The sequence below is a fragment of the Acomys minous genome, assembly GCF_964271855.1.
Source record: "Acomys minous genome assembly, chromosome: 1".
Classification (NCBI taxonomy): domain Eukaryota; kingdom Metazoa; phylum Chordata; class Mammalia; order Rodentia; family Muridae; genus Acomys; species Acomys minous.
In genome coordinates this window covers 157,882,321-157,908,501 of record NC_140483.1, presented here as the reverse complement: position 1 = coordinate 157,908,501, position 26,181 = coordinate 157,882,321, and the positions used below count along the sequence as shown (strand labels likewise).

Below are 26,181 nucleotides of genomic sequence, written 5' to 3'. Positions count from 1 at the left end.
TTCACAATGCTTAAACTGTTCTCTCTCTCTCCCATCTGTCCTCCACTCACTTGCATTTTGTAGTGGCTCCAGCTGCAGGTGGACCTCATGACCAGACAGCCTCTGGGTGATCCCCTCTGTCCATACAGCTTAGTGTGACAGCAAGAAGGTCTTAAGGTGTCTACATCTTGCCCAGGTCTATGGAAGTCTTTCCCCTCTAGTACCATGTGGCATGGCAGCAGATGGGCCTCTGTGTATCTAAGGCTTGCCTAAGCTGTGCAGCAGCAGACAGGTCTCCGGCATCTTTTCCTGTTGGCCACATGGAATGGCAATCAACAGGTCCCTGGATGTCTCCTTACGTTACTTTTAACCTCTACTCCCATCAGTTCTGCCTTGGGGTACTATGAAGACCTCAGTGTCACTGAAGTCAGTGATGTTTTATATGTAGTAGGTGATGGTACTCCTCTACTTGAATTCAGTCCCATGGACAGCAGCCTGGCAAGGAAAGATGAGACTGAGTGAAGCCCTGATCACATGGCTGAGAACAGCTTGTTAGCATATCCTTTGCCCTGTCATTGGGGAGTTTCTTTCCCTGCTATCGTTGATCTCTTCTGTATTTCTAATCTCTTCCCATCTCTGTATTTTCCTTCTCAGCATATATCCTTGAATGCCTATACTTGAGAACCACAGTATTGAGGCAGATTGTTGTTTTTAGTCTCACCCCATGGTACCTACCTCCATACTTGGTACTCTATGGGTCTTCTAAAGAAATGACATTCTAAACTGTTAGTTATTGCAGTAGCATTTACTCAAGCTCCCTTGAGTCTCAGATGTCTCTGTCTTTTTCTCTGCTCTTCTAAGTGCCCAGCAAGCTGCTCTACACCCTGTAATCATAGACTCTATGGGCAAAAGCAGTTGTTCCCAGGAGCAAACATCTTAAGTAGACACTAGAGGGCAGCAGGAGATCACACTTGGCCTAGTTCTCAGCCTTCTTTGTCTAGTGAGAATCTACCTTGTCTCAAGAGGCAGAAATGAATATTCGGAGCAGATGTTGACTGGGTCTTGTCTCTGGCCAAAACATTATCCCCCAGTGAGCTGCTTGGCAGTGCCCACACAGAGTATGACCTTCCTCAGAAGAAAACACGTTCTCTTGAAGGCAGGTGCCCTCTTCCAGGATTTGCCTGTAAAAGAAGGCAACAACTGCTAATTTTACTGGATGCTAGGAAAAAAAAATCAGTATTTGATATGATGCCATATGGTAGTAGTCTGTTCACACTGAAAAATGTTCATTTGAATAGCTTACTTTTAAGATAGACTTATTAAACTATTTAAAGATTAAAAAAAAAAAGGTCGTAGGTATGAACTTTTCTTATCTGGCTTTCAGAACAGTTGAATGGGGAGTTAGAATCTCTGTTTTCCTGAAGTGAAATGACTTGCCAGTGATTTGAAATTAAGTAGTCAGACTCAATGGCTGTGGAACTGTGCTCAGTCCTTGCCTGATCTACTCAATCGGAAGAAAGAAAGCGGTTTAAGAGGAAGTTCTCATTTTTTTGTTTTTTGTTTTTTGTTTTTTTGATTTTTCAAGACAGGGTTTCTCTGTGTAGCCTTGGCTATCCTGGACTCACTCTGTAGACCAGGCTGGCCTCGAACTCACAGCGATCTGCCTGCCTCTGCCTCCCGAGTGCTGGGATTAACGGCGTGCACCACCACGCCCGGCTGTGGAAGTTCTCATTGGTATAGCACCAAGGGTGTGTCATGAAAAGACTTAGAGATTCACATTTGCTTCAGAAGTAAAAAGTGGTGGATGGAGTCCAAGAAGGGCCAGATTAAATGAGTTTTGATGATGCTTTTGGTACACTTGGCTGGGACATTCTTCCTTGAATTATGTTTCCCATCAATCCCTCAGATAAATAATAATAATAATAATAGTAGTAGTAGTAGTAGTAGGAGGAGGAGGAGGAGGAGGAGGAGGAGGAGGAGGAGGAGGAGAACTATTATTGACATTTCAAAGCTGATGAATAGCACATTAGAGAGGTAAATAATTGATCAAAGGGACCAGGGATTCAAATTCAGGCCAGCCATTTTGTTGTGGCCGCTTTACTCCCTGTGTGTGTAGTGAAAAGCTGTCAAGGAGTTTAGATCAGGGGATCTTTTGTGTGTCTACTTTGTAAACCTACCTTCTTGTCTGCAGGCTCTGCATTGTAGTCTGTCTCTGTCCCAAGTGAGCACACACACACAGCATGAAGCACAGACCCATACTTTATGAGAACCCATTCCACGGTGTTTGACAGTCTCTGTGATGTGGATTTCATCCATCTGGCTAGTTGGTTCACTTTAGCACGTTGAGCAGGAGGCAGGCTTGGATACTGCTAGGCATCTGATGCTTGGGATGAGAATTTGCCCATTTGATGTCCTAGCCTGAATTTAACAGGCTTATCCATGAAGAATCTGTCGGACTGAGAAAGTGTCTTGTTAGAAGTGTCTCAGAGAGAATTTCTGAGCTCGGGGTGATTTCATAGTAAATAGGAGATTAGATGGAATTTCAGACCAGGTGACTGGCAAAATTCCTTCTACTCATGAAAATATACCGGCTCATGAAACTTATGGGAAAGGTTGGGTGTATTACCTGGGATTGACAATTGCAGAAAACACACATGTGTGTGAGACAGAGAAGAATCAAGCTGAACTCAGGCAGGAATGAAAATTTGTACCAAGAATTTTTCCAAGAGGAAATTACATATATATAAAATGAAAAGAGAATAGTGTAGGTTAGAAATAGCTAGACTCTTTACCAGTTATATGGCCTTATGCAAATTACTTCACCTTTGTTAGTGGACATCAGAAAAACACAGTTGAGACTTGTTGCCTTTGGCCTGGATGAAAAGCAGAGATATTATGTTTAGAGTCTAACATATTACAATATAATTAGGAGCATTAAAGGAAGGGCAGTCATATGTACACATTCACTCACTCCTTCATTCATTCACATATTTGCATTCAGACTGTGATAATGATGCAAACAACACATTTTTGTGCAGAGAATATAAAAGTTCATTAAAACTGGCCATGGTCCTTGTTCTTTTTTTTAATTATTATTTTTTAAATTAATTTATTCTTGTTACATCTCAATGGTTATCCCATCCCTTGTATCCTCCCATTCTTCCCTCCCTCCCATTTCCCCTTTATTCCCCTCCCCTATGACTGTTCCTGAGGGGGATTTCCTCCCCCTGTATATGCTCATAGGGTATCAAGTCTCTTCTTGGTAACCTGCTATCCTTCCTCTGAGTCCTTGTTCTTATGGAGCAAACTGGTTGAGAAGTATGGCAGATATTTATTTAATTAGAGCATTAGCTAAAATTACAAGTGTGATTAGTACTGTCAAAATCGGTGTTTCTATTGAGTAGAAATCGAAAGGAGTCAACTACAATCTATAAATGTGGGTGTGTGTCAGTTCACACATGAAATTTATTTATTTATTATCATTTATTCACATTACATCCTAATTGTTATCTGCTTGTTCTTATCTTCTAGTTCCCACCCTCCCTACCTCTTCTGCCCTATACCTCTCCCCTAGACCTCTGACTACAAGGGGGGCATTCCTCCCCCACTATCTGATTGTAGTCCATCAAGTCTCATCAGGACAGCCTGCATCCCCTTTCTCTGTGTGCCCACAAGGCTGGCCCACCAAGGGCCAGTGATCAAATCTCAGGCACCAGAGTTCATGTCAGAGGCAGTCTCCTCTCTTCCCCCACTCTCCATATACATGGAGAATGAGCTACAGATGAACATGGGTTTAGGTACACTGCATGCATTGTCCTTGATTGATGCATCAGTCTGTGCAGGCCCCCTGGGTCCAGACCCGCTAGGCTTGGTGATCTCCCTGTGGAGCCCTGACCCCTCCAGGTCCTTCCACCACCCCTGACTCTGCCATACAATTCTCAGCTCACAGCCCATGGTCTGGCCTCAAGACCCAGTATCTGTCCTGAACACCTGCTGGGTGGAATTTTTCAGAGGACTTCTATGTTGGGCTAATATCCACTTATAAGTGAGTATATACCATTCATGTGTTTCTTTCATACTTCTTTTAATATATTCATTAGAATAATATCTTTCACAATAGACAGAAATCATTTAAAATCATGTCTACTCTGTTAGCACTTGTAAAACAGTACTATGGACATTTTGCACTGCTAACATGTTTTCAAGTAAGTTTATACAGTCTAACATCTCCTTGTCCTTCTCAGTGGTGGCATTTAGTGGGGCTCTGGTGGCCTCCTCTGAAATTCTCTACCTTGGGCTTCTTTCTCTTCTACCTCCATTATCCAAGCAGAAGAAGAGAATGCTAAGGGTGGGGATAGTCAGACTTTGTTGCACTCCACCCTTTCCAGTTCCAACATATTTTTAAAGCGGCCCCTTTCTCCTGAGTAAGCGTCTCTGCTGTGATGCCCAATCTTAAAGATTTCTCTGAAGACCAGGAACATCATGATTTCTCTTCCGCTGGTTGATGCAGACCCACCTTACTTACTGGTTTTCTGGTAGTTCACTTCATGGACACTCACTCTTAAGGACCCTTGGGTAGATTTCAAAAAGCTTCAATGCTATCTCTTCCATTTGTCTGTGGAAAACACAAGCAGTTCTCTTTCTGTATCCTTGGATGTCTGTGCCTGCCACTTTGAGTCCTTTCTGCTCTTCTAACACAGGCCGTTAGCATTTTGGCTGGTGAAGGTAAACCCTGACCAACTGCCTTTCTTAGTTTCTAACAACAGGTACCAAATTCTCTAAGTAACACTCACAAAGACCCTTAACAGAATGTGGGGTCAGATGACAAACTGCTCTGTATGTCCCTCCTAGGATGCAGGAGACTCTAAGCGAAATCTCCAAGAATCTTTCCTTTATACTCCCTGGGCTCTTTTTGTTTTTGTTTATTTGGTTTGTTTTGGTTTGTTTTTTGTTGTTGTTGTTGTTGTTCTGGATGAGATTTCCAGAGTTATGAAATGAGTTAGAATTCATTTCATTTTGAAGTTCTGTGTCTATGGGCTTGATGCTGAGACCCCACCTCTGTGATGTCTTGATGCATCACTAGAAATTACAATTTTAACATCCTGTTACAACAGCAGCAATTTAATTATAGCAACTGCAGCAGCAGCAAACAACATCAGCTCATATTGATTGAGTAGCCTGTGCCAGGCTCCTCATTTACTCCTCACATGGTCTTTGAGTCATATATGGGCATGTATAAAGGACACACTGATGACCACAGGCTGAGTTAGGCTGAAAAGTTCATAATGAACGCCAAAGCCGAGTAGAGCTCAGTGACAACATTTGGATGGGCATTTCCCCTTTATTTCAGACTTCTGTGTGGCTCAGGCCTCGGACTAAACGGCTTCTCTCCAACAGGACACAATAACTCCTCCTAAGAGATGATTTCATTTCATTAATTCCTGGGAGACCACTCATGTAAGAAAGGACACTCTTTATGTGTAAAAGCCTCAGCCTTTCCTCTCCTCCCTTCATGTTTCTAATTTGAGCCCTTGTCATCCCCATGGAGTCTTTAAATGCTTCAAGTGGGAGCCTACTGCCAAAGCAAAGCCTGTCTGACCAGAGAGGCGGCATCCTGCACCATACCATAGCTGAATACTGAACAGACACCCGCGTGCCTCTGGCTCTCCCAGAAGCCCTTAGTCTGATGCCTTTGTTTTGGTTTCTGGATGAGGGCAAATGGTGCCACCACCTCCTGCTGAAAAGCTCTGGCTGCCCTCCCAACAAGGAGTTGTCACTTCAGCTAAGGCTTTTTTTTTTTTTTTTTTTTTTTTGTGGCAACAAAATAATACCCAGCAGGAATTTGGGAGGAGAAAAAAGAGAGTTCATTTGGCAGGTTCTCAAATGAATGGGTTGTAGTGTCATTGGAACTGAACTGGGGCTTGAAACCAGACATGATCCTATTTTGGAAGTGTTGTTCAGAGGAATGGGAAATGTGAACAGAGGATACGTCTCTTCAAAATGCTGTTTATCTTTTTCCTGTTGAAGACAGACAGCCTGTTTTAACTCAGCTCTCCCATCTTCTCAGTGCCAACCTAGAGGAGGTGAAAACACATAGAAAATGAATCAACTGCTTTATCTGGTGACTTTCCTTTGAAAAGGTAAATCTTACTTTGTGAAGAGGTCATATCTCCCTTGGAATTCTTGATCGCTTCTCATGCTTCTGACCCCAAATCCTGGATTTTATATTCATCGGTGCTTGGAGAGTCTAAATGTCCTACATGCAATAAACATTTATTAAAATTATTTTTGAAGCCAGGCCTAGTGGGAAGGTCCAATAATCTCAAGTACTTGGAAATCTAAGGTAGCCGGATTGTATTTTTAGGTCTTCCTGGATCATAAACTCAGTTCAAGGTGAACTTGTGCAAATTGTGAGACCGAAACTCTAAACAAAAATGACAACGATTGCTTAAGGGAAAAAAAAAGCTCAGTTGTGGTGGTGGTGGTTCACACCTTTAATCCCAGCACTTTGGAGACAGACTCAGGTGGATTTCTCAGTTCAAGGTTGACCTGGTCTACAGAGTGTGTTTCAGAACAGCCAGAGCTACACAGAGAAACTGGTCTCAAAAACAAACAAACAAACAAACAAACAAACACAAAACCGAAAGAGTTTTTGAGGTATAGTTCAGTGTTAGAGTGCTTGCTTAGTATGAGGAAGGGCTTTTGGAGTAATCCCTAGACCTGGGGGCAAGGGATGGTTTTAACATCACAGATCATGAACTGTGTAAGGTGGATCTGGACGTGAGGAAAAACTGACTGCCTTTTCCTTAATGGACTTTATATTTTTGACACAGAGGATTTGTAATAAGAAATATTAATATACATTAACGATATAGGAAGTTCCTGGAGATTTTTCTGAGGAATTACTATTTGAATTAAGATGTGGGTCATGACAGAGGTCAGCCAGGAGAAATCAACCACTCGGGATGAGATGGAAGGAAGATGTTGTAGAAAGACACGTGAGCATGGGCCTGGACCGAGAGAAAAACACAGGGGGTATGCAATGAATTTGAAGGCCATTGTAGCTGAACAAGGGAGACTGAGGTGGGGCAGTGAGAGGATATACTAGAGAAACAGTGGCTTGTCTAGACCTCACACTGTATGCCTACCCTAAGTGCTCTGATTTCTATCTTAAGAGTGGGGAGAGCATCCCAGAGGAGCTTAAAGTAGGAGACAGCTACAAGGTTTGCCTTTTGGAAAGATGACTTTAGCCACAGGGTGGGGTTGGATCAGAAATTTAGCTTTTACAATGGTTATGTCTACAGAGGCATAATTAATGAAATGGCTAATGGTCTTCTCTGCTGTAATTTTCATCTAGATCATAACTTAGGCATGACACAACCTGTGAGAAAAGAATCATTGTTAAAAAAAAATATGGATTGGCCCTAAAGGTGGCTCTCTTTTCCTATTTTGTTTTCCGTTTCCTTAGTTGTTAAAAGGAAGAATATTGGACCAAATGACTGCCAAGCAAAGCCGGTCCTTTGGGTCATCTGTGAATTCTACACTGCTGCTGTCTTGCTGTTTTAGCCTGAGTTCTTACCTTTTAAAAACCACTTATGGGGACGATGAATGGAAAAAGCAAAAGATTTATTGATCAGAGTAGAGCACCAAAGACTATTGATTATTTGATTAGTATGTGGATAGTTATATCTTTAACAGGATGCCTAGGTATGTTTGTTTGATCAGGGGATTAAAAAAAAAAATCCTCAGCACCAAGTAGCAGATTAAAAAAATTATATTATGTGCATATGATAAGGTAGTATTAGGGAGATGATTTTTATGTTGTAATATTTAAGACACCTAGCCAAGAGTGCTGTCACAGGAGAGCTATTTCCAACATGTGAGAACCAGAGTCGGAGGATACTGAGTTCAAAGCCATACTTGGAATCAGAGACTTCCTGACTTAAAAGCAAGCAAACAAACTTAACTGAAATACTGCTATCGCTGGGCTTCCTCTTCCAACTTGTAAAAACTAGACAAGTAAATAGAAGACAACAGTAATTCGGGTGATTAATTGGTCATTAACTCATTGTTTGGTCTTGGAAGGCCATTTTCCTTCATGAGACACCTATCTGCCTAGTTTATAATAGGAAGATTATATTTGGAGAGAGATTCTAATGAATGTCTATTTTTGTTGTATCTTGATTTTGGACGTAGTGCCCCGCGGTTTTGCTCTTTGAAAAGTCAGGATTCAAATATATTGACTATCTGTTTGTAATGTTTTACATTTTTACCTAATCCATCATAATTTAATAGGTACATCCCATGAATTTGAAATGCAGTGTCCTACTCTGTACACTGGAGTTGCACACAGGAGTTGCTGACAATTTTCTGTAAAGAGGCAGAGCACAGTTTTAGCCTTTGTGAGACATAGAATCCTTAACCACTCAGTTCTGCCATTGTGATCACATATAAGACAGAAATGAATGGGAATATCTATTTTCCACTAACACTTTATTTACAAAAGCAGGAAGTGGGATGACTTTGCTTCATGAGCCATAGGGGTTTTTGTTTGTTTATTTGTTTTTTTAACTTCCGGGGCATAATGTGCACTGATTTGTAGTATCCTTACTGTTTGATTTTCTTCCTGGTCATCTACCCAAATGACTGTTCTCTTCCGTGTTCTTCTCATGCCTACACATAATACTCTGTCAGAATCCCAGCTGCCGGGATGCCTTTTTCACAGCCTTGTTTTGTTTATCTTAGTAACTACCCTTCTTTAATCCCTCTGAAGGATTGGTTAGCTGGAATTCTCCTTCTTCCTCCCCCAGAGCCTTTGATCTGAGGCTCATATGCATTTGCTGACAGCCAGACAGAAAAGGTGGAGCCCAGATCCCAGACCTGAGGGCAGAGAGAATAATGAATGAAGGCTGAGTTTATTTGTATTTCTAATTGGCAAGCCCATTTCCAGATCAGCTGCATGTCACTGCAAGCCAGAGCAGGGAGAGGAGAAAACTCTTACTTTTCCTTCTGACCTTACTGCTTAGGGTCCTCACAGCCACTGAGGTATGGATTCCCCTTTTTTGCATTTTTTTTTTCTTTCTCCAGGCTTGGTGGAAGGTGCCATCTAGACTGTGCTCTGTCCCTTAGTGTAGAGTTCCTCTGTCTTGGCACTTAAATTGTGCATTGCACATTTTTGAGGTCACTATCCACATAGTGTATAAGGTCACCCTCTGGTCATATTCGACTACTGTGTATCTTGGAATATTTGGTATAACACCAAGTCTCTCAGTCTCTCAGTGTCTCTCTCTCTCTCTCTCTCTCTCTCTCTCTCTCTCTCTCTCTCTCTCTCCCTCTCTCTCTTTGGTATAAGATCTTATATAGAAAGCCAGATTACATTACAAAAGAAATAAAAGTGGAACTGCTATATTTGAAGCTGAGAAGTTGGTAGGAATTAGCTCCTGTGTACTAAACTAACTCCTGTCCCAGGGACATAGTTACTGGGGTGCTCCTAGAATTTTGTTATTTATTTTTAATGTGTATGAGTGTTGGTTTGCATGGTATGCAAGTATGCATGTATACCACACATGTGCCTACTACCCATAAAAACCACAAGAGGGCTTGGCATTCACCGAAACTGGAGTCACAGATGTCTGTGAGCCACTGTGTGGGTGTTAGGAACTGAATCTTTACCCTCCCCCAGGAGCAGCAACCAACAATCCATCTCTACAGTTCCTATTACTTTATTAGGTATTGTGTGTTTGCATGTATATGACGTGTGTGTGGAGGCTGGATGACAACTTTGTAGAAGTTCTTCTCTCCTTCTACTTTTATGTGGATTCCTAGGATGGAAGTCAAGATGCCAGGTTTGTGTGCCAAGTGCTATTACACATGAGACATCTTGATTACCTGCTTCCTATGATTTCAATAATTCATCAAAATCTCTGAATTGGATCATGAATGTATTTTTGTCCGTTGAGTTTCATAAGCTCTCTTTATGAGTACAAAGCATATACGCAGCATCATGTCCATACCAAAAGTGGACATGGACAAGGAAGGGCCCAACTCATCAAAAGTTGGTAATAGGGTTTCAAAGTCAGAGAACATGAAAGAAAAAAAAAATACAGTAAGATTTCCCCCAAAGGAGTTGATCAGCTGAGACAATAAAGAAAAGCTTCTTGAGGCAGATAAGATTAGAACATTAATGGCTGTAAAAGCTTTCAGAGGCAGAAGAGAAAGTCAGGACATGGTGAGCAAAGACACAGAGACAGGACCTACTAAGTATATAGACCACAATATTAAGCACAGTAATGGGGGGTGCTCAGACTATATCCCCAGGAGCACATGACAAAATGGGAAGGAAAGGAAGTTTTCCCAGTGGAACAGGTAAGCATCAGAAGAGGAAAAATAATACCCATTCCAGACAATTCTTCCTCCTATCTCATTTGCCATTTATGTCTGATTAAATTGGTTTATTAACCCCTATTTCAAACAAGTAGTGATCCAAATGCCTGAACATTATAAGAGATTTTTTTCCTCCAAAGCTGCAGAAGTTTTAGCAAGCAGAACTGTTATTTAAACCAAAATTGGCTTGACCCAATGTTCATGCTTCTCTCATTATATTGTTTTATGGAAAATATAAAACTGGAGCACAAACTTAAAAGAAGGGTATAATTTATGTAAGTTGATGATAGACAGAAGAGAATTTCTGGTCAGGAAAAATATCTCTGAGTATTTACATCTTGTTTGTAGAATCATTTTGTGCAACCTACAAATTTAACATGTGGATGGAGAAGGCTACACAAAGCAACAGATATCTAGTATAAACCCTTAGGCCAGTGGTTTTTCCAAGGCATGATGAACAAGCCACCTTATTATCTTTGTTCCTTTCCAACAGGTACCAGTTTCTCATTAAATGCTCTTTGTGGGCCCAGGAATTTAGGCATTTAGACAACATTGGATTGACCTATGCTTCTGCTTATTTTTATAACTCTCTAGAGACCACAGAGCTGGGCAGCAAGAAGGAACTCAAATCCATGCCCTTCATCACCTACCTCTCCGGTCTACTGACAGCCCAGATGCTATCAGATGACCAGCTCATCTCAGGTGTGGAGATTCGATGCGAGGAGAAGGGCCGCTGTCCATCGACATGTCACCTGTGCCGCCGGCCAGGCAAAGAGCAGCTGAGCCCAACACCAGTGCTGCTGGAGATTAACCGTGTGGTACCACTTTACACCCTCATCCAAGACAATGGCACGAAGGAGGTGAGCTTATCTGGCCCAGACGTCAATTAAAACCTGACCAACTCTCCCAGCTCCTGCCCTTATGGACCCTTTGTCCATAAGGATTGCCCTCCTCGTCAATAACAGCACCATAGGCTTTCTGCAATTTATTGATTCACTGTTGTATCCTAAGTATGAACATAGCTTAATGACACTATTAATCCCCCAATCTCAATGTCCCAACACAGTGGACACCATCACTTTATTTCCACAGAATCTAAAATAGTTGTTTTTTTAATAGGTGGCTTTTGTCTGACAGGTGATTCAGGGACCTAGCCTAGTATACTTTTGTACTATTAATCTGACGTTGCCAAGGTCACCGTGGAAGAAAATAGAACTTCGTGGTTGCTTCTCAAAGTTTTCAATGGGCCAGGATGTGAAAGCAGCACATGCCAATTACAGCTTCATTAATGATAGGAATTCTGTCATTGTCTACACCTGTGTCAGAGAATGTGTTTGTTTGTTTGTTTGTTTTTAAACTGGGGAGCCTACAGGAAGAATGCATAGGTTTGATAAAAACCTAGCAATGTTCAACTCATTACTTTGAAATCTATAATATACTTAAAAATATTGATCCATATGAAATTGCTGATATTTGACCTTTTTTAGTTACATAATAGCAGTTCTACATGATTAATACTGCAGAGAAAACTTCATAGATGTTATGTTTTTCTCAAAAATTTCCCCACTAGAACTTACATGCTTAATCATTCTGCCCTTTGTTCCTCTTGCTTTTTAAACTACAGTGTATTAGGACTTGGAAAATGTCATATGACTTTTTTGCTTCATTGATTTACAAACTTATTTTCGTAGGGCACTTTTTTTTTTTTAAGCTCAAGGACAATTTGTTGGGGTTTCAAACTCAAGAGCTGACAAGATGTACATCTCAGCAGGTTTCCAGAAGAAGAGAGTGAAAAGGAGGGGGAAAAAAGAACATGGTATTTGAGTTGAGCTATCATGGAGGTCATCCACATGGCAGCAGCTGTATGGTGGGGAGAAGAGCTTTAGAGAAAGAGCAAAGGCCAAAGCATTAGGGAAAGCAGGCTTAGAAAAAGAGATAGAAAAAGAAAAAGGAAAGCCATGCATCTTTGGATACTTCAGGAGAACAGGCCGGATTACACAGCCTGAGAGGCAATGGGTAGGTAAGCTTTCGTGCTGGGAGAGGGTATTTGGGGATGTAAAGGTGCATCATCTCAGTATAGGGACACTTAGTTTGCCTGACTCTAGTATAAGTGGAACCTACTATCTTAGAGAAAGTCTCAGCTTCCTAAGGGGTGGTCCTCTGGTCACATAGTTGTTGAGCCCATCTGATATGTTAGTTAATGAACTGAACATTTGTTTTAAAATACAGCATGGCTCAGAGGTTAAGAGCACTGTCTGCTCTTCCAAAGGTCCTGAGTTCAATTCCCAGCAACCACATAGTGGCTCACAACCATTTGTAGTGAGATCTGGTGCCCTCTTCCGGTGTGCAGGTGTACATGCAAGCAGAACACTGTATATGTATATGTAATAAATCTTTGAAAAATGTATATTAAAAAATAAAATAAAATACAGCATTTCAGGGACCACAGTCCCATAAAATCAGGAATATTGATAGTTATCATACATCAACGAGGAAAATGAATGCAGTGGAAGCATATTCTACTTAGTCCCCATCCATCCTCGGTAGACCAAGGACTGAGTCTGTGGTGTCTGTGCCTCGCCCGCAGCACTGTACCAGGATACTAGGTATAAGGTAACATGGATTCACATAGGGCTTTTTGAGGGCAGAGAAGAGATGCAAGTGAGAACATGGGCAGAGCATCAGGGAGCTGATGCAAGTTCTACACATACTTCAGAAAACACTTTTCCTGATTAAAGCCGAGAGAAAAGAGAGATCGAGATCCAGATGATCTCTCAAAGAGGGTAGAAGAAGTGTGATCATTTGGAATGATGTGAGGTAGAAATTTGGGACCTAATTCTAGGGCAACATGGTAGTAGAGATATAGGAGCAGCAGGAAATTATAGCATTAGATTTGTGTTACAGATTGATCCCTGTATCAACACCCCACGTTACTACCAATGGTGGTGGCTTTCATCAAGTAGACACTAAGGCTCCCCAAAGTAATCAACCACAGTGAAGTTTATCAATGTTACATGAATGAACATCATAGGACGTAAAGAAAATATGTTGCAAAGATAGATTTTTTAAATATAGCCCACTACCCTTTATCCTTCTGTAAATGAAAGCACACATACATGCCATCAACTCAAATGCTCTGCCTTTTATGATCAAATAAAACATGATGACTGTACACAAAAGAAAACAAACAAAAAGTAGCAAACATAGTCATGATGATACTTCTGAGTTAGTGAAGCCTTGAAGTGGCACAGGAGAATAGATATTACAATTTTTTAGTTAAATTCATAACTTGTGTTTTAATAGGTAGATTTGTGGGTGTTTATTATGACATTAAAATTGATTTGTATATCATGTAACAGAACAAACAAATGCATCCTTATATGACATTTTAATGATCTTGAGCTTATGTCCAAGCATCACAAATCATGTGTAGTCTAATGCTGTGGGTGCACAGAGGACCATCCAACTAACAGTGGGCATATGAGTGAGTTCTTCCCCATAAGGCTTAGGTGTTTGAATGCTTGGTTCTCAGTTAATGGCTATCGGAGGAGGTTTAAGAGGCATGGCCGTGCTGGAGGAAGTATGTTGGTGGAGGGAAGCTAGACTTGAGGTTTCAAATGACTTGTGCCATTCCCAGTGTGCTCACTTTGCCTCCTGCTCTTAGCTCTTTCTGCTGCCAAGCCTTTGCTATGCTAGTATGTACTCTAACATTGAAACTGTAAGTCCAACTAAATGCTTTCTTTTATATGCTGCCTTGATCATGGTGAGTTTTTGTTTTCTTGTTGTTTTTCCTTTTTACAGCAATAGAAAAACAACTACACTACCAAACACCAACAATAAAACAATACAGATATTTCTATACACTTCCTCCTTTAGTATTCTGGCTGTAGATTGCAGATTATAAGACAGGAAACCTGTGAAGAAGTGCTTCCAGGGTCTGATGAGCAACACAGGTGATCTAATGAGTATCGTGTCAGCACCGTCGTGGCTATGCAGGACTGTCTCTCTAAGACTTTACAAGAAAAGCCGTGGATTTCTCATTTATTGCTCTGTGAATACCTATCTGGCCCCAAAAGGATGCCTCTGTATGTCAGGCTTTCTTCAGTTGCAGTGTGATATAGCATAAGCTAAGCTGTGTAACTTTTGCAGCATGTTCTTAGCATGTGTGGATTTGAGATATTACTTTTTGGCTCTAGAGCAAGAATCTGTGTCTGGATTTTATGTTAGTTTTGCTTAGCATTGTTGAAATGCTCAATATTTTGAACATATAGTAAAGTATTCTATCATCAATTCAAGGTACACTAGAGAATCCCAAGTTTGGGGAAGTGGTCACTAGATGTCACTGTGTTCCTTGTATGAGACCCGATAAGCTGGAAGAACTAGTCATTCATTCATTAAATCAGTAATTTAAAAAAACACACTGTTTATGCCAGGACTATGAAAAGGAAATGGTAGGAAAATAGATGTGGTCTCCTTCTTCTCCAATGCTAGGGATCTAATCAAGCTTCTCATATATGTTCTGTAAAAATTGTTACAGTGAACAACACTCATTTTTCCTTTATTTTTCTTCTAAGTTCATGGAGTCAACACACTTGTAGAGAAGGCAGATTTTCATGAGGTAGTCACATATAGTGATGTCAGATTATACAAAGCACGAGGGGCAAGTCTGGGCTGGTGAATTTAAAGTGCCTGCTGAGGAGCTTTGTGGGATCTGAGAAGTCTTTGCTGAAGAAGTGACATTTAAACCAAGTCCCTGTGACTTGCTGCATAAATGGAATATGGAGAACTGGGCTTGATAGTGGAGACAGAACACAAGGGCACTCCAGATTTGAGGTCAGGTCTTGAAAATACCGGAAGAGTGGATAAATATGTTTTATTTTAGGAGTCAAATGTGGCTGGTATCAAAACTGATAGCTTTCCATAAGCAGTGCCCTGGAGAGATCAGGCCCGGTTGGAACAGCTATAGAGATGAAAGATTTGGTTCTATAGTAGCAGTGAACCTTGAAGAGGTGAGGTAGATAGGCAAGCATGGCTGCAGTATTCTTGGCTCCATATTTTTTCCTCTTAGAGATCCCTTCAGGAAATGTTACTACACCTAGATTCCTTCAGTTTTTTCTTTCTCTCCCTGAATCAAATGTAAGCTTTTCTAAAATTATAGTAGCCCAAGAGTCATCAGATACTTTTGTTTTGTTTTGTGTTCTTTTATTTTCTGTCTTTCTTTCTTCCTGCTTATCCTCCTCCTTCTCCTCCTCCTCTTCTTCTTCTTTTTCTTCTTCTTCTTCTTCTTCTTCTTCTTCTTCTTCTTCTTCTTCTTCTTCTTCTTCTTCTTCTTCTTCTTCTTCTTCTTCTTCTTCTGGTTTCTTGAGATAGGTTTTTTTTTCTGTGTATCTGCCTTGGTTGTCCTGGAACTCACTTTGTAGACCAGAATGACCTCAAACTCATAGAGATAGGCATGCCTCTGACATCTGAGTGCTGGGATTAAAATGTGCACCACTATGCTTGGCTGCATTGCACATTTTCAAGAGACCCAGCTTGTAGTCAGAATATGTGGAAGACCCCAACTGCCTATCTGGAAATGATCTGGACTGAGGGAAATGTGGTCACCCAAGGAGGCTGGTGTGAGGATAGTATTCATTCCCATTTTGCCCGTCATTTGTTTTTCCACTTTTTCCTTAATCCTCTATCACCCCCCCTCCGCCCCCCTGTCCCCCCTATCCCCCCCCCTCCGTCTACAGCTTCTGCCTCTCTTTGCCATCTCTGATTGCTAAGAAAGAGATTGCCATCTGTGAGTACCTGTGTAGATAAAACACTAAAAGGCCTAGACTACATGCTAGGCCTCATGAGGTGCCACCTCTTGTGATTGCCTTAGAAGTAGGTACTATAAGAGCACACTTCACAGATGTATAAACTGAAGTCTGTAAATATCACTTACAATTAGACAGTGGTTAGGGAGTGGTGGTAGGATTCTAAGCCAACCCAGAATAGTGCAGAAGCTACATTATTGGCTTCTATGAAGAAAAAGTTTCTTTCCAGAAACTCAGAACAAAATTATTTTCATCTCATTCTGTCTCCCTCCCTCCCTCCCTGTTTCTCTCTCACCCTCCCTCATTCCCTCTACCTCTCTTCCTGTTTCTTGGTGGAAAAAGAAAAGTCATATAGTGCAAAGGACTTGTTAGGGCCCTGCTACGATTCAGAACCCATGTCTTCCAACTCTAGGTCTTGACCTTTTAGTATTTTTTCTATAAGACTCACAAGTATGACTTTATACTTCCTTTCGTACCTCTTTTTCTAGATAATATCTGATGATTCTGTTGGTGCTGAAATTGAATGTTGGATTCAAATCAGATTCATATTTTGTGTCGGGGGGGGGGAGCTCATTGCTTGAGGAAATTACAAGTGGAGTGTGACTTAATTGATTTTTGTGGGCACATCCTGGCCACTAATTCAAATGTCAACCAGAATAAGATCTGGATGTTTTGGGGGTACTATTGGACACTACCTCTGCAGGTGGCTGGAGTCTCTTTGGATCAATTCCAGTGAACATGTTAGAAGGGATGATTCCTTTTACCTTAGCTGGAAAAGAGTTACACTTTGTGCTATGATTTTGAACAAGTAAAATGTTAATTAAAAGTGAGTATATTTGTGATGGAAAATTTGATTAATCCATTATTCTCCTCCTGCCACCTGTTAAATGACCTTTATACAGCCCAAAGCCATAGATCTTGCCTCTTCCCAACTGCTACTTAAATGTATTAGCCTACATGTGCTTGCTAATTTAGCATGTGGGGAAGACACAGGGGTGTCACAGTGAAAACCCAGACGGCTGGATTTGAATCCTACATCTGGCATTTACTGTGTGACCTTTCTTATACCCATTCATAGAGTTACAATTATAATATCCATTTCAGGGGTGGGTGTTTCATTTGGGTAATGTCGACAATGAAAACACCAGGGAGCTGAATTAGGCACTCTCCTTCATTGTTACATGCCATCAAATTGACTTGCATTGTCTAGATCTGGTCTCTGTCTATCTGAATATGAAGAAATACAAGCTACCTTTATTTCAGAGCTCCTTCTGGTATTGTGATAAAGTCAGATCTAATTTCTTCTTTCTAAAACTTGTATTTTTAGTGTTTTATTTGCATAAGTTTATTTTAGTAACTTCAAATGTATGTTGTACATGTAATCCATGTTATGCATATTTCTTGCTATAAATGTCAATGTCAGCAGTGAAAATAGCATTTTTTTTTTCCTTTCTAAAGGCACATTAGTGATTTTTCCTTGTAATCACTGAAAGCATGCCAGGATCATGGTTTCCTCTATGAAGTTATGGGAGAATAGCTGCTGTTATTTATTGCCATGTACCAAATATTGTGAAATTTCTGGAGCTCAAAATGACAAGCAACAGAATAAGATGCATAATCAAAAAATTTAAGAAAACAAAATATCTCAATATGTAACTATTCCTAAAAGACTGGTGAATAGTAACAGATTCTGAACACCATTAATCATTAGGGAAATTAAAGTCAGAACCAAAATGAAGTACTACCTTAACATTAGTAGAATAACAAATGACAGACACTTAAGACATACTAGAGCGGTGAAGAAAATTGGGAAACAACACATACTAACTTTAAAACCAAATCTAAAGGAAATCTTTTGAGGTTGAAGGAAAAGTCTAATCACCTATACTGTACTTCCCACACATAGGCAGTGCCAATGTTCCTTCTCAGACTTAGAAATGAAAAGAGAAAGATGCCATAATCCTGCATCCCATCCTGTGGAAGCTCATTTGCTCACTGACATGAATTAAACCTTACCCTCTTTATCTTACATGTCAAGCTCTTTATTTTACAACTAATAAAACTGAGGCCTAGATATGAAGAGTAACCTTACCCACTTTGTTTGACTTCAAAGTGGGCAAGACATCTGATATCAAAGATATCTTTGTTCCTATGAAATTTGGGTTCCTCATCTACAAAGTGGGTACAGATAACTTTGCCATCAGTGGTCTCATGTTGAGTAATTAATAGACCATTTGTAAAATACTTAAGGTCTGGTGATTCACTTCCACTGCTGGGAACATTTTTGTTTTCATGTTGTCTTAGGAAATATCACATGTAATTTTGGTCTTGTTGTGGTTGCTTGGCCTTCCTGTACACTGCCAAGAACACTAATTTGCTTCATTTCCATTTCTTGGCTCAATCTGAAGAAGATTTTGATTAACATTTAAAAAGAAGTTAATGAAGTCTCTTCTACTTCAGCTGTTACCACCACCATCCCTGTACCACAACTACCACTATTTCTACAACAACGACTGCTACCTTTACTGCTACCATCACTTTACCACTACCACCTCTACCACAATCACAAGAACAACAACCATTACTATATCACTGAGCACCAACATTACTATCATCAACACACAATCACCATTACTCTTATCACCACTGCTAGTACTGTCACAATACTGATCACACATAACTGCACTAAGATGCTTTCCACAACAATAATTACAATAATACCTTGACCACAATTACCACCATAAAAAGGATTATTGTATCGCCACCATCATCAATATTATCATCACCACTAGTATCACCATCACAGCCATTTTCACCTTAAATAATGACTGCCATGACTCATGGTATCATCACTTGTGTGCATTAGTGTGCTATTGACACCACCACAACTAATTCTACCACCATCCATATTACCACTGCCCTTACCACAGTTACCAGCACTGTCATCACTCTACCACCACCACCATCCCTATAACTATCCGATGGCCATTGCCATGACCACTGTCACAGTACTGTACCACCATCACTACAGCCTTGCTATCACCACATTCTTATATAATGTATTTACTGTGTGTCTGATATTGTGGTAGGAAATATGACACAAAAGACATTAGGATGTAGACTGTGACTTCAAGCATCTCACAGTCTAGTGGATGAAGCAGGAGACACATAAACAGCTCTAATTACTTGCCTATGCTATATTAATGCATGATTTATTTTTAAAGAATGAAATAAGCATTCCAAATGTATTAAAAGACAGTGAGAAATGTTGAGTGGGTTGATCTGGAAAATATTTGGGGAAATTGAAGGTACATAGATAGAGACAAGTCTAAAAAGTCTAGCAGGAGCTTGAGATAGGTCTATTGAAGGTAAAGTTAATAGTGTTTACTATATATACATATATATGTATATACATGTATGTGTATATGTTATATGTGTGTGTGTAATAGTTATACCTTTGTATTGATCCAGTATCTTAAATGGCTCCAGATTACTTACACACACCCTACATTCCTCAACATAACATTCCAAGGTACCTTCAACTCAGCCGTCTGCACGGCACTTCTCAGCACTGGTCTTCTTTGTCTTATTTAACCATTTAACAACTTATCCTGGAAATGCTATTATTATTCCTATTTAGAAGATAAGAATATTTAAGACCACAGAAGTCTATACCCAGGTCTGTATTATGCCAAACACAGTCTGAACCAGAAATGGAAGGCAATGCCCCTCCCATGTGGCAAATCCATGTTTTGCAAACAAAGTTTATATTAACATATTCATATCTGTTGCTAATTTCCTGCTACAGTGACAGAGTTAAGTATTAAGCCCCCAAAATATTATTTTAGGTAATTTCTAAAACACCAACTCTCTAGTTTTTAACATAAAATGTTTACAAAATTATTATCTGTACCAAAAGATGTTGGAGGTGAAGGTAGAGAAGTGTGTCATTGAGTCAGTGGGTGGAAGCCCTTGCCATTAAACCTGAGGACCTGAGTTTTATACCTGAGAACTGCAGGATGGTAGGAGAGAGCTGATTCTGGCAATTTGTCCACTGACCTCCTCACATGTGCTGTCGTAAATGTCACACACACAAACAAATACAATAAAATCGTATGTGATAAACAAAGAGACTAGCAAAAGAAGTATTGATAATTAACTTCAAATGTGTATCGAGTACTTTTAAAAATGTTACGTGAATAAATGTGCTTCCTTACCAACCCCCCACCAAGAACATTTAAAGAATAAACTATTATGATAATTTCACAAATTGAAAATTTAAAAGCCTAAAGTTCAGGGCTAAATAAATGTTATTGTGTTCATACAGCTGTTGAATTTAAGGGTGAAAATTCAAACCCAAGTTCCTAATTGAAAGTTAATTATTTGGTCTAGCCAGAAAGCTCAGTGTTTTAGTATGTGCACTGCTCGTACAGGGGATCAGTGTTTGGTCTCTAGCACCACCATTGAATGGCTTACAACTGCCTATCATTCCAGCTCTATGGGATCGGAACCCTTCATGAAAACTTCTCAGGAACCTGAACTCCCACCTATCCACAGGAAGACACACACACCTAGACAAAATTTAAAAAATAACAAAAATTAAAAAGGAAGTTAAGAATTTAAAAGTAAGATTCCTGAATCTAAAACTTACATGTTTCATGTATCACTTTTTTGTTAATGATTTACTTATGTGCATCTGTGCTTTGCCTGCATGTGTGTCTGTGTATGGGTGTCAGATCTCCTGGAGCTCAGGGAAAGACAGCTATGAGCTGCCATGTGGGTGCTGGAAATTGAGTCTGCGTCCTCTTTAACCACTGAGCCATTTCTCCAGACCTAATAAGTTACTCTTGCAGTAGGTGAAAGAGTCAGGACAGTAGTGGGACTCGTTGATAAGAAAGGTTCCAGTGGTAGAGAAAATGGAGGGGAATATGACGACATGAAAATGACCAAACCTTACTGTATAATGTGGAAAACTTTCAATTGAAAATGAGAAAACAGTAAAAGGCTTGTGTAGAAGGCTGCGTTGTGGGTAAGTTGGAATGCTGCATTAAGTATGGGGACTGAAAGCTGTATGGGGAACTTATCTGGCTCAATGGGGAGGTGTGAGACTAAACCTGTAGCAACCCTGGACATGAATTTCAAAGGCCAGAACTACTTTTAGTGCAAGAGCTATCGAGACTTCTGTATCATTCAAAATTGCGTGCGTGTGTATGTGTGTGTGTGTGTGTGTGTGTGTGTGTGTGTGCGCGCGCGCGCGCGCACGCGCGCGTGCGTGCTTTCATGTTGGTGGGGCTGCAGTATCTGTGGAGTGTACATGAATGTGTGTATTTCACCTTAGAGGTCAGAGAATAACCTTGAGTGTTATTCCTCAACACTGTCTATCTCGTTACTTTCGACAGAAGGATCCGTCTGGAACTTCACAAGTATGCTAGGCTGGCTAGACAGCAAGCCCCAGCTACCTTTTCCTGTTTCTACACTCCCAGATCTGAGATTATAAGCACATCACCATGCCTGAACTTTTTTAAAAAAGCATGGATTCTAGGGATCAAACTCATGTCTTCCTGATTTCAAGGCAAGCACTTTTCCAGCTGAGCTTTCTCCCTACCCTAGAATTACACATTTTTTATTATTGTTTTTCCTAGGAAAGAGATCCATAGCATCAGCATCTTCCCTGACTGTTCTTAACTCAAGTGTTAGTACATTCAAATAAGAGGGTCAGTTAGTTGGGAGGACTACATTGTGATGTTTGGGGAGAGTGGGAATCCAGCTCAAGCAATTTTAGTAAATATTAACTAAGGGGACAGGTCTTTTTTTTTTTTTAATCACTTGGGATCCATCCAAGAATAATGTTGACACATCCCCATCATCTGAAAGCTTGTTTCTACCAGAATGTGTATAAGATACAGAAAATAAAGCAGCTTAGTAAGCAATACAAAAACGTGGATAGAAAGAGTGTGAATAAGAGAGGTCTATAAATGTAATCAAGTATAGAGTTCCAGGTCTCTGGTGTCTCAGAGGAGACTGGAACAACTGGGATGCTATGGGACAAATATTCACTAAGAAGGCAGCTTCATGGACTCTTTGAAACGATTCTGTTTCTCTGAGACCTGGGAACCTGCCTTTTCCTGAGCCTCCAAGGTTCAATCAAATGCTACATTTGATATTTTTGGATCACAGTTTTGCTTCATATGTGCTCTTGCCATTTTAAAATTCATATAAAGAATTCTTTGTTTACGGATTAAGAAAGTCAAATGCTTCTCACAATCTAGCTTACATCTCCCCTCCTTATGGGCCACTTCTTCTCCATCTCGGATTCTGAGAAGGAGGTGAGCTGGCCAGGAGTCAGCCTGTCAGGCAATCCTTGGCAGCAGGGAAGATCAAAGAAAAGGAGGGGAGTAACCCACACATTACTCAACTCACACGGTCAGTTACAAAAGAGGAACTTAGTGCTTGGCTTGCCTACTTGCAAAACTGGAAAACGAAGCTCTTTCATAGGACTAGAAGACTCCCAGATTTGGAAAAAAAACATACCAGACACAAAGTTTTAGCAAATGCAAATGTTTTTGCATGCCAGAGAGCAGAGATTTGATGGGACCTTGGATTTCAGTATTAAATGTAATAAGTAGAACAATGGAGGCATCCCTTCCCTGTAATTTAACGAGCATTTACTCTGCACTGCAATAGTGCCAGGGGCCCAGCTAAAACACTGGATGTGCTTAGCTCTCTGAACCCTCTCATCAGCGTCACATGCACATATCATCGTTGTCTTTCTTTTCCCAATGTGAAAAATAGGAGCAGGGAGAAGTTTAATCACTTGATCCTAGCTGTTAGAACTAGGATTTGTCCTCAGCACCTGGCTGCTTCTTGCTTGTTGGCTCTTTCCTTCCAGCTATTTCAATAAAGTGTAATAAGTGGTTGCCTAACATGTACTAAAGACATTATCACTTCATTCTGTTTACCGCTTACAGCTACCATCTCATCTTTACTTAGTGGACAGATCCCGGAAAACTGAACCACATCCGTCTGCCTTGACTCGTAGTCCTTTATTCCAGTTACTCAGCGTCTCCTATTCAAGTCCCTGGCAGACCTCTGTGCTTCATCTGCCATGAGAGGCCTCGTCTATCTTCAGAGGGTGCTTTCTGTCTCACGTTTCATTATCCTGAAGCCAAGAGAACATCCACCATTCATATTGTTCCTTTCTAGCTTCTGTATCCCTATCCAACCTCAACCCATTAACAGACCCTGTAGACCTGTCTTCTTAAGGACTTTCCCAAATGTATCCATTTTATCTATCCTGATCCAAGTCTTCCCTGTGCTCCTGCCTTTAACAGCTAATGATCCTGTCCCCACCTTAACAAACCTTTCTGCATGAAGTCAAGTTGATATTTTCAGCGTATTGGAAATACTTTTCCTGATTAGATTCTTTATTGATTTCCAGTTGTTTTTAGGACCAAGCCCAAAGTCATCATCATGACCTATGAGGGACCAAGAGACTGGATTTCCCTAAGTATATAACACTCATGTCTTTCTCCTTGCCTCATTTTTTTTCCATCAAAAAGGTTCTTCATGGGTTGCTCCTGTGGAGATATGTATGCCTGTCTTTCCCGCTCCCTGTCCTCTTAGCAGACTGATGCCCGCTCATCACTTGGCCAAGGTTTTATGTTTGATGAATCCACCCTACTGCTGGCTTACTTATTTTCTTGAATCTCTTTCTTGTTCTTCTATAGCTGTTATCACAGCTAGCAGTTCTGGTTTTACTTATTTATTTGTGATTGTTTCACTGCTATCTGTCTCTTCTTCTGCATGGTATTATTTGTGATCACAACAGTGCTTATGAGAAATGAAAGTGAGGAAGGAAGGGAGGGAGAAAGGAAGGAAGTAAAAAAGGAAGGAAGGGGTGAATAGAGGAACAGAAAGGATATATAGGCATGTAGTTCTCATTCTCTCTCTCTCTCTCTCTCTCTCTCTCTCTCTCTCTCTCTCTCTCTCTCTCTCTCTCTCTCCAGAGAGGTGTATGCACATATGCAGATGCACACACACATACATGTGCATGAAGTAGCCAGAGGAGGATGTCCAGTGATTTTTCTCTATCATTTTGGTTTTTTGGGACAAATACTCTCAATCGACCTGAAGCCTACCATTTTGGCTAGTTTGGCTGGCCAGCAAGCTCCTGAGATTTGCCTGTCTTCACCTTCTAGTGCTGAAGTTATTGCCATAACCAACAATGCCTGGCCTCTGTGTGGGTCCTGGAGATCTGAACTCAGATCTTTGCTTTCCTAACAAACACTCTTGTTCACTCAGCCATCTCTCCTTCTTCCTAGTTTTGTGGTGTTCATTTTTTTTATATATATATAAAGCCTCAACAGGATGGTCCCAGCTAGCCCATATCTCATTATGTGGACCAGACTTATCTTTAACTCAGAAAGACTACCTGCTTCTGTCTCACAGTTGCTGGGATTAAAGGCAAATGCCATCACATCTGGCATCTATTTTTTGATTCTTTTCTACCACATATTGTTAAAGGCATGGAGTATATGTTTGACCATTCTCAGTTTTCATATTTTTTAGTGCTCTCTGTGAATTCTCATTCTTTGAATAAAAGCCATTGTTCCAACCATTGAATTAAAATATTTTCCTACACACTCAGGAGGTGATTTCATGAGGTCAGAGAGTGGAGCAACTATATTATATCAGTCCCTTATATACCATTTATATATAGTATATTATATATAGTAGAAATTCAATAAATATGTTTAAATGAGAACAGATGAATGAAAGATCAAGAAAAGTAACTAATTAGCAGTGGTATGTTTACAGTGTTCTTTCTTTTCTTTTTATTTCTTTATTTTTTTTACAGCATACTTTCACTACATGAACTAAACTAATTATCTCAATAGTGTTATATATTTATCTCCATTTTATAGAAATAGGCACTTAGGCTAAACACATATAGACAACCTTTCCTTGTGGTCCAGCAAATGCCAGAGCTAGAACAGAATCCCCTTTCCAACTACTCTTCATCAAGTCATTCATCACAGCACCATTATTTATCTGAGGGTGTCGTGCAAAGGCTACCCCAGCCAAAGAAGTGCGAACTTCCAGAAACAGCAAACTGGAGGTCTCATCCCTGCTGGAGTCTAGCTGTCTTCACCAGCAGCATCTTTGTGGGTTACTACACAACTCAAATCAGCTGTGATGCTAAGGGCCCAGGGAGAATGCAGAAAGCAATCCAGCATTCTCCTTAGATTTATCTCTAATCTAAGAGGAAAAGGAAAAAAATTCATTCCAAATGTTCCTGACAATGTGTCAGGCATGTACACTTGAAGGCACAGGTTGTATAAATGGTCATTCTATGTAAGGCCCTTTTGGTCAGTAGTGGTGGAGTACCTCATATCTTGGAACAGAGGATTTTGGACTATAAATTATACCCTGAGCTGAGTTTTATTAATTTATTCATATTACATCTAAATTGTTATCCCATCCCTTGTATCTTCCCATTCCTCCCTCCCTCCCTCTTTTCCCCTACTCCCATCCCCTATGACTGTGACTGAGGGGAACCTCCTCCCCCTGTATATGCTCATAGGGTATCAAGTCTCTTCTTGGTAGCCTGCTATCCTTCTTCTGAGTGCCACCAGGCCTCCCCATCCAGGGGACGTGGTCAAATATGGGGCACCAGAATTCTTGTGAAAGTTAGACCCCACTCTTCACTCAACTGTAGAGAATGTCCTGTCCATTGGCTAGATCTGGGTAGGGGTTAGAAGTTTACTGCACGTATTGTCCTTGACTGGTGTTATAGTTTGAGCAGGACCCCTGGGCCAAGATCTTCCCATCATAATGTTCTTTTTGTAAGTTTATAGGACCCTCTGGATCCTTCTATTTCCCCATTCTCCCACACTTCTCTCACCTAAAGTCCCAATAGGATGTCCTACCCTCTGTCCCACTTTGCTGGTAAGTGAAGACTTTCATGGGACATGCCCCTTGGGTTAGTGTCCAGATATAAGTGAGTATATACCAT

At 40.5% G+C, this 26,181-nt stretch overlaps 1 protein-coding gene across 7 annotated transcripts in view; it reads left to right on the top strand.

Moving 5' to 3' along the window:
- Positions 1 to 26,181, top strand: part of ASTN2 (astrotactin 2) — a 960,073-nt gene that overhangs the window by 751,328 nt on the left and 182,564 nt on the right. For all 7 annotated transcript variants that reach the window (XM_084779663.1, XM_084779662.1, XM_084779659.1 and 4 more), the window contains one exon: positions 10,957 to 11,222. In XM_084779663.1, coding sequence (XP_084635789.1) covers positions 10,957 to 11,222 — 266 coding nt within the window. The remainder of the gene's footprint in view (positions 1 to 10,956; positions 11,223 to 26,181) is intronic.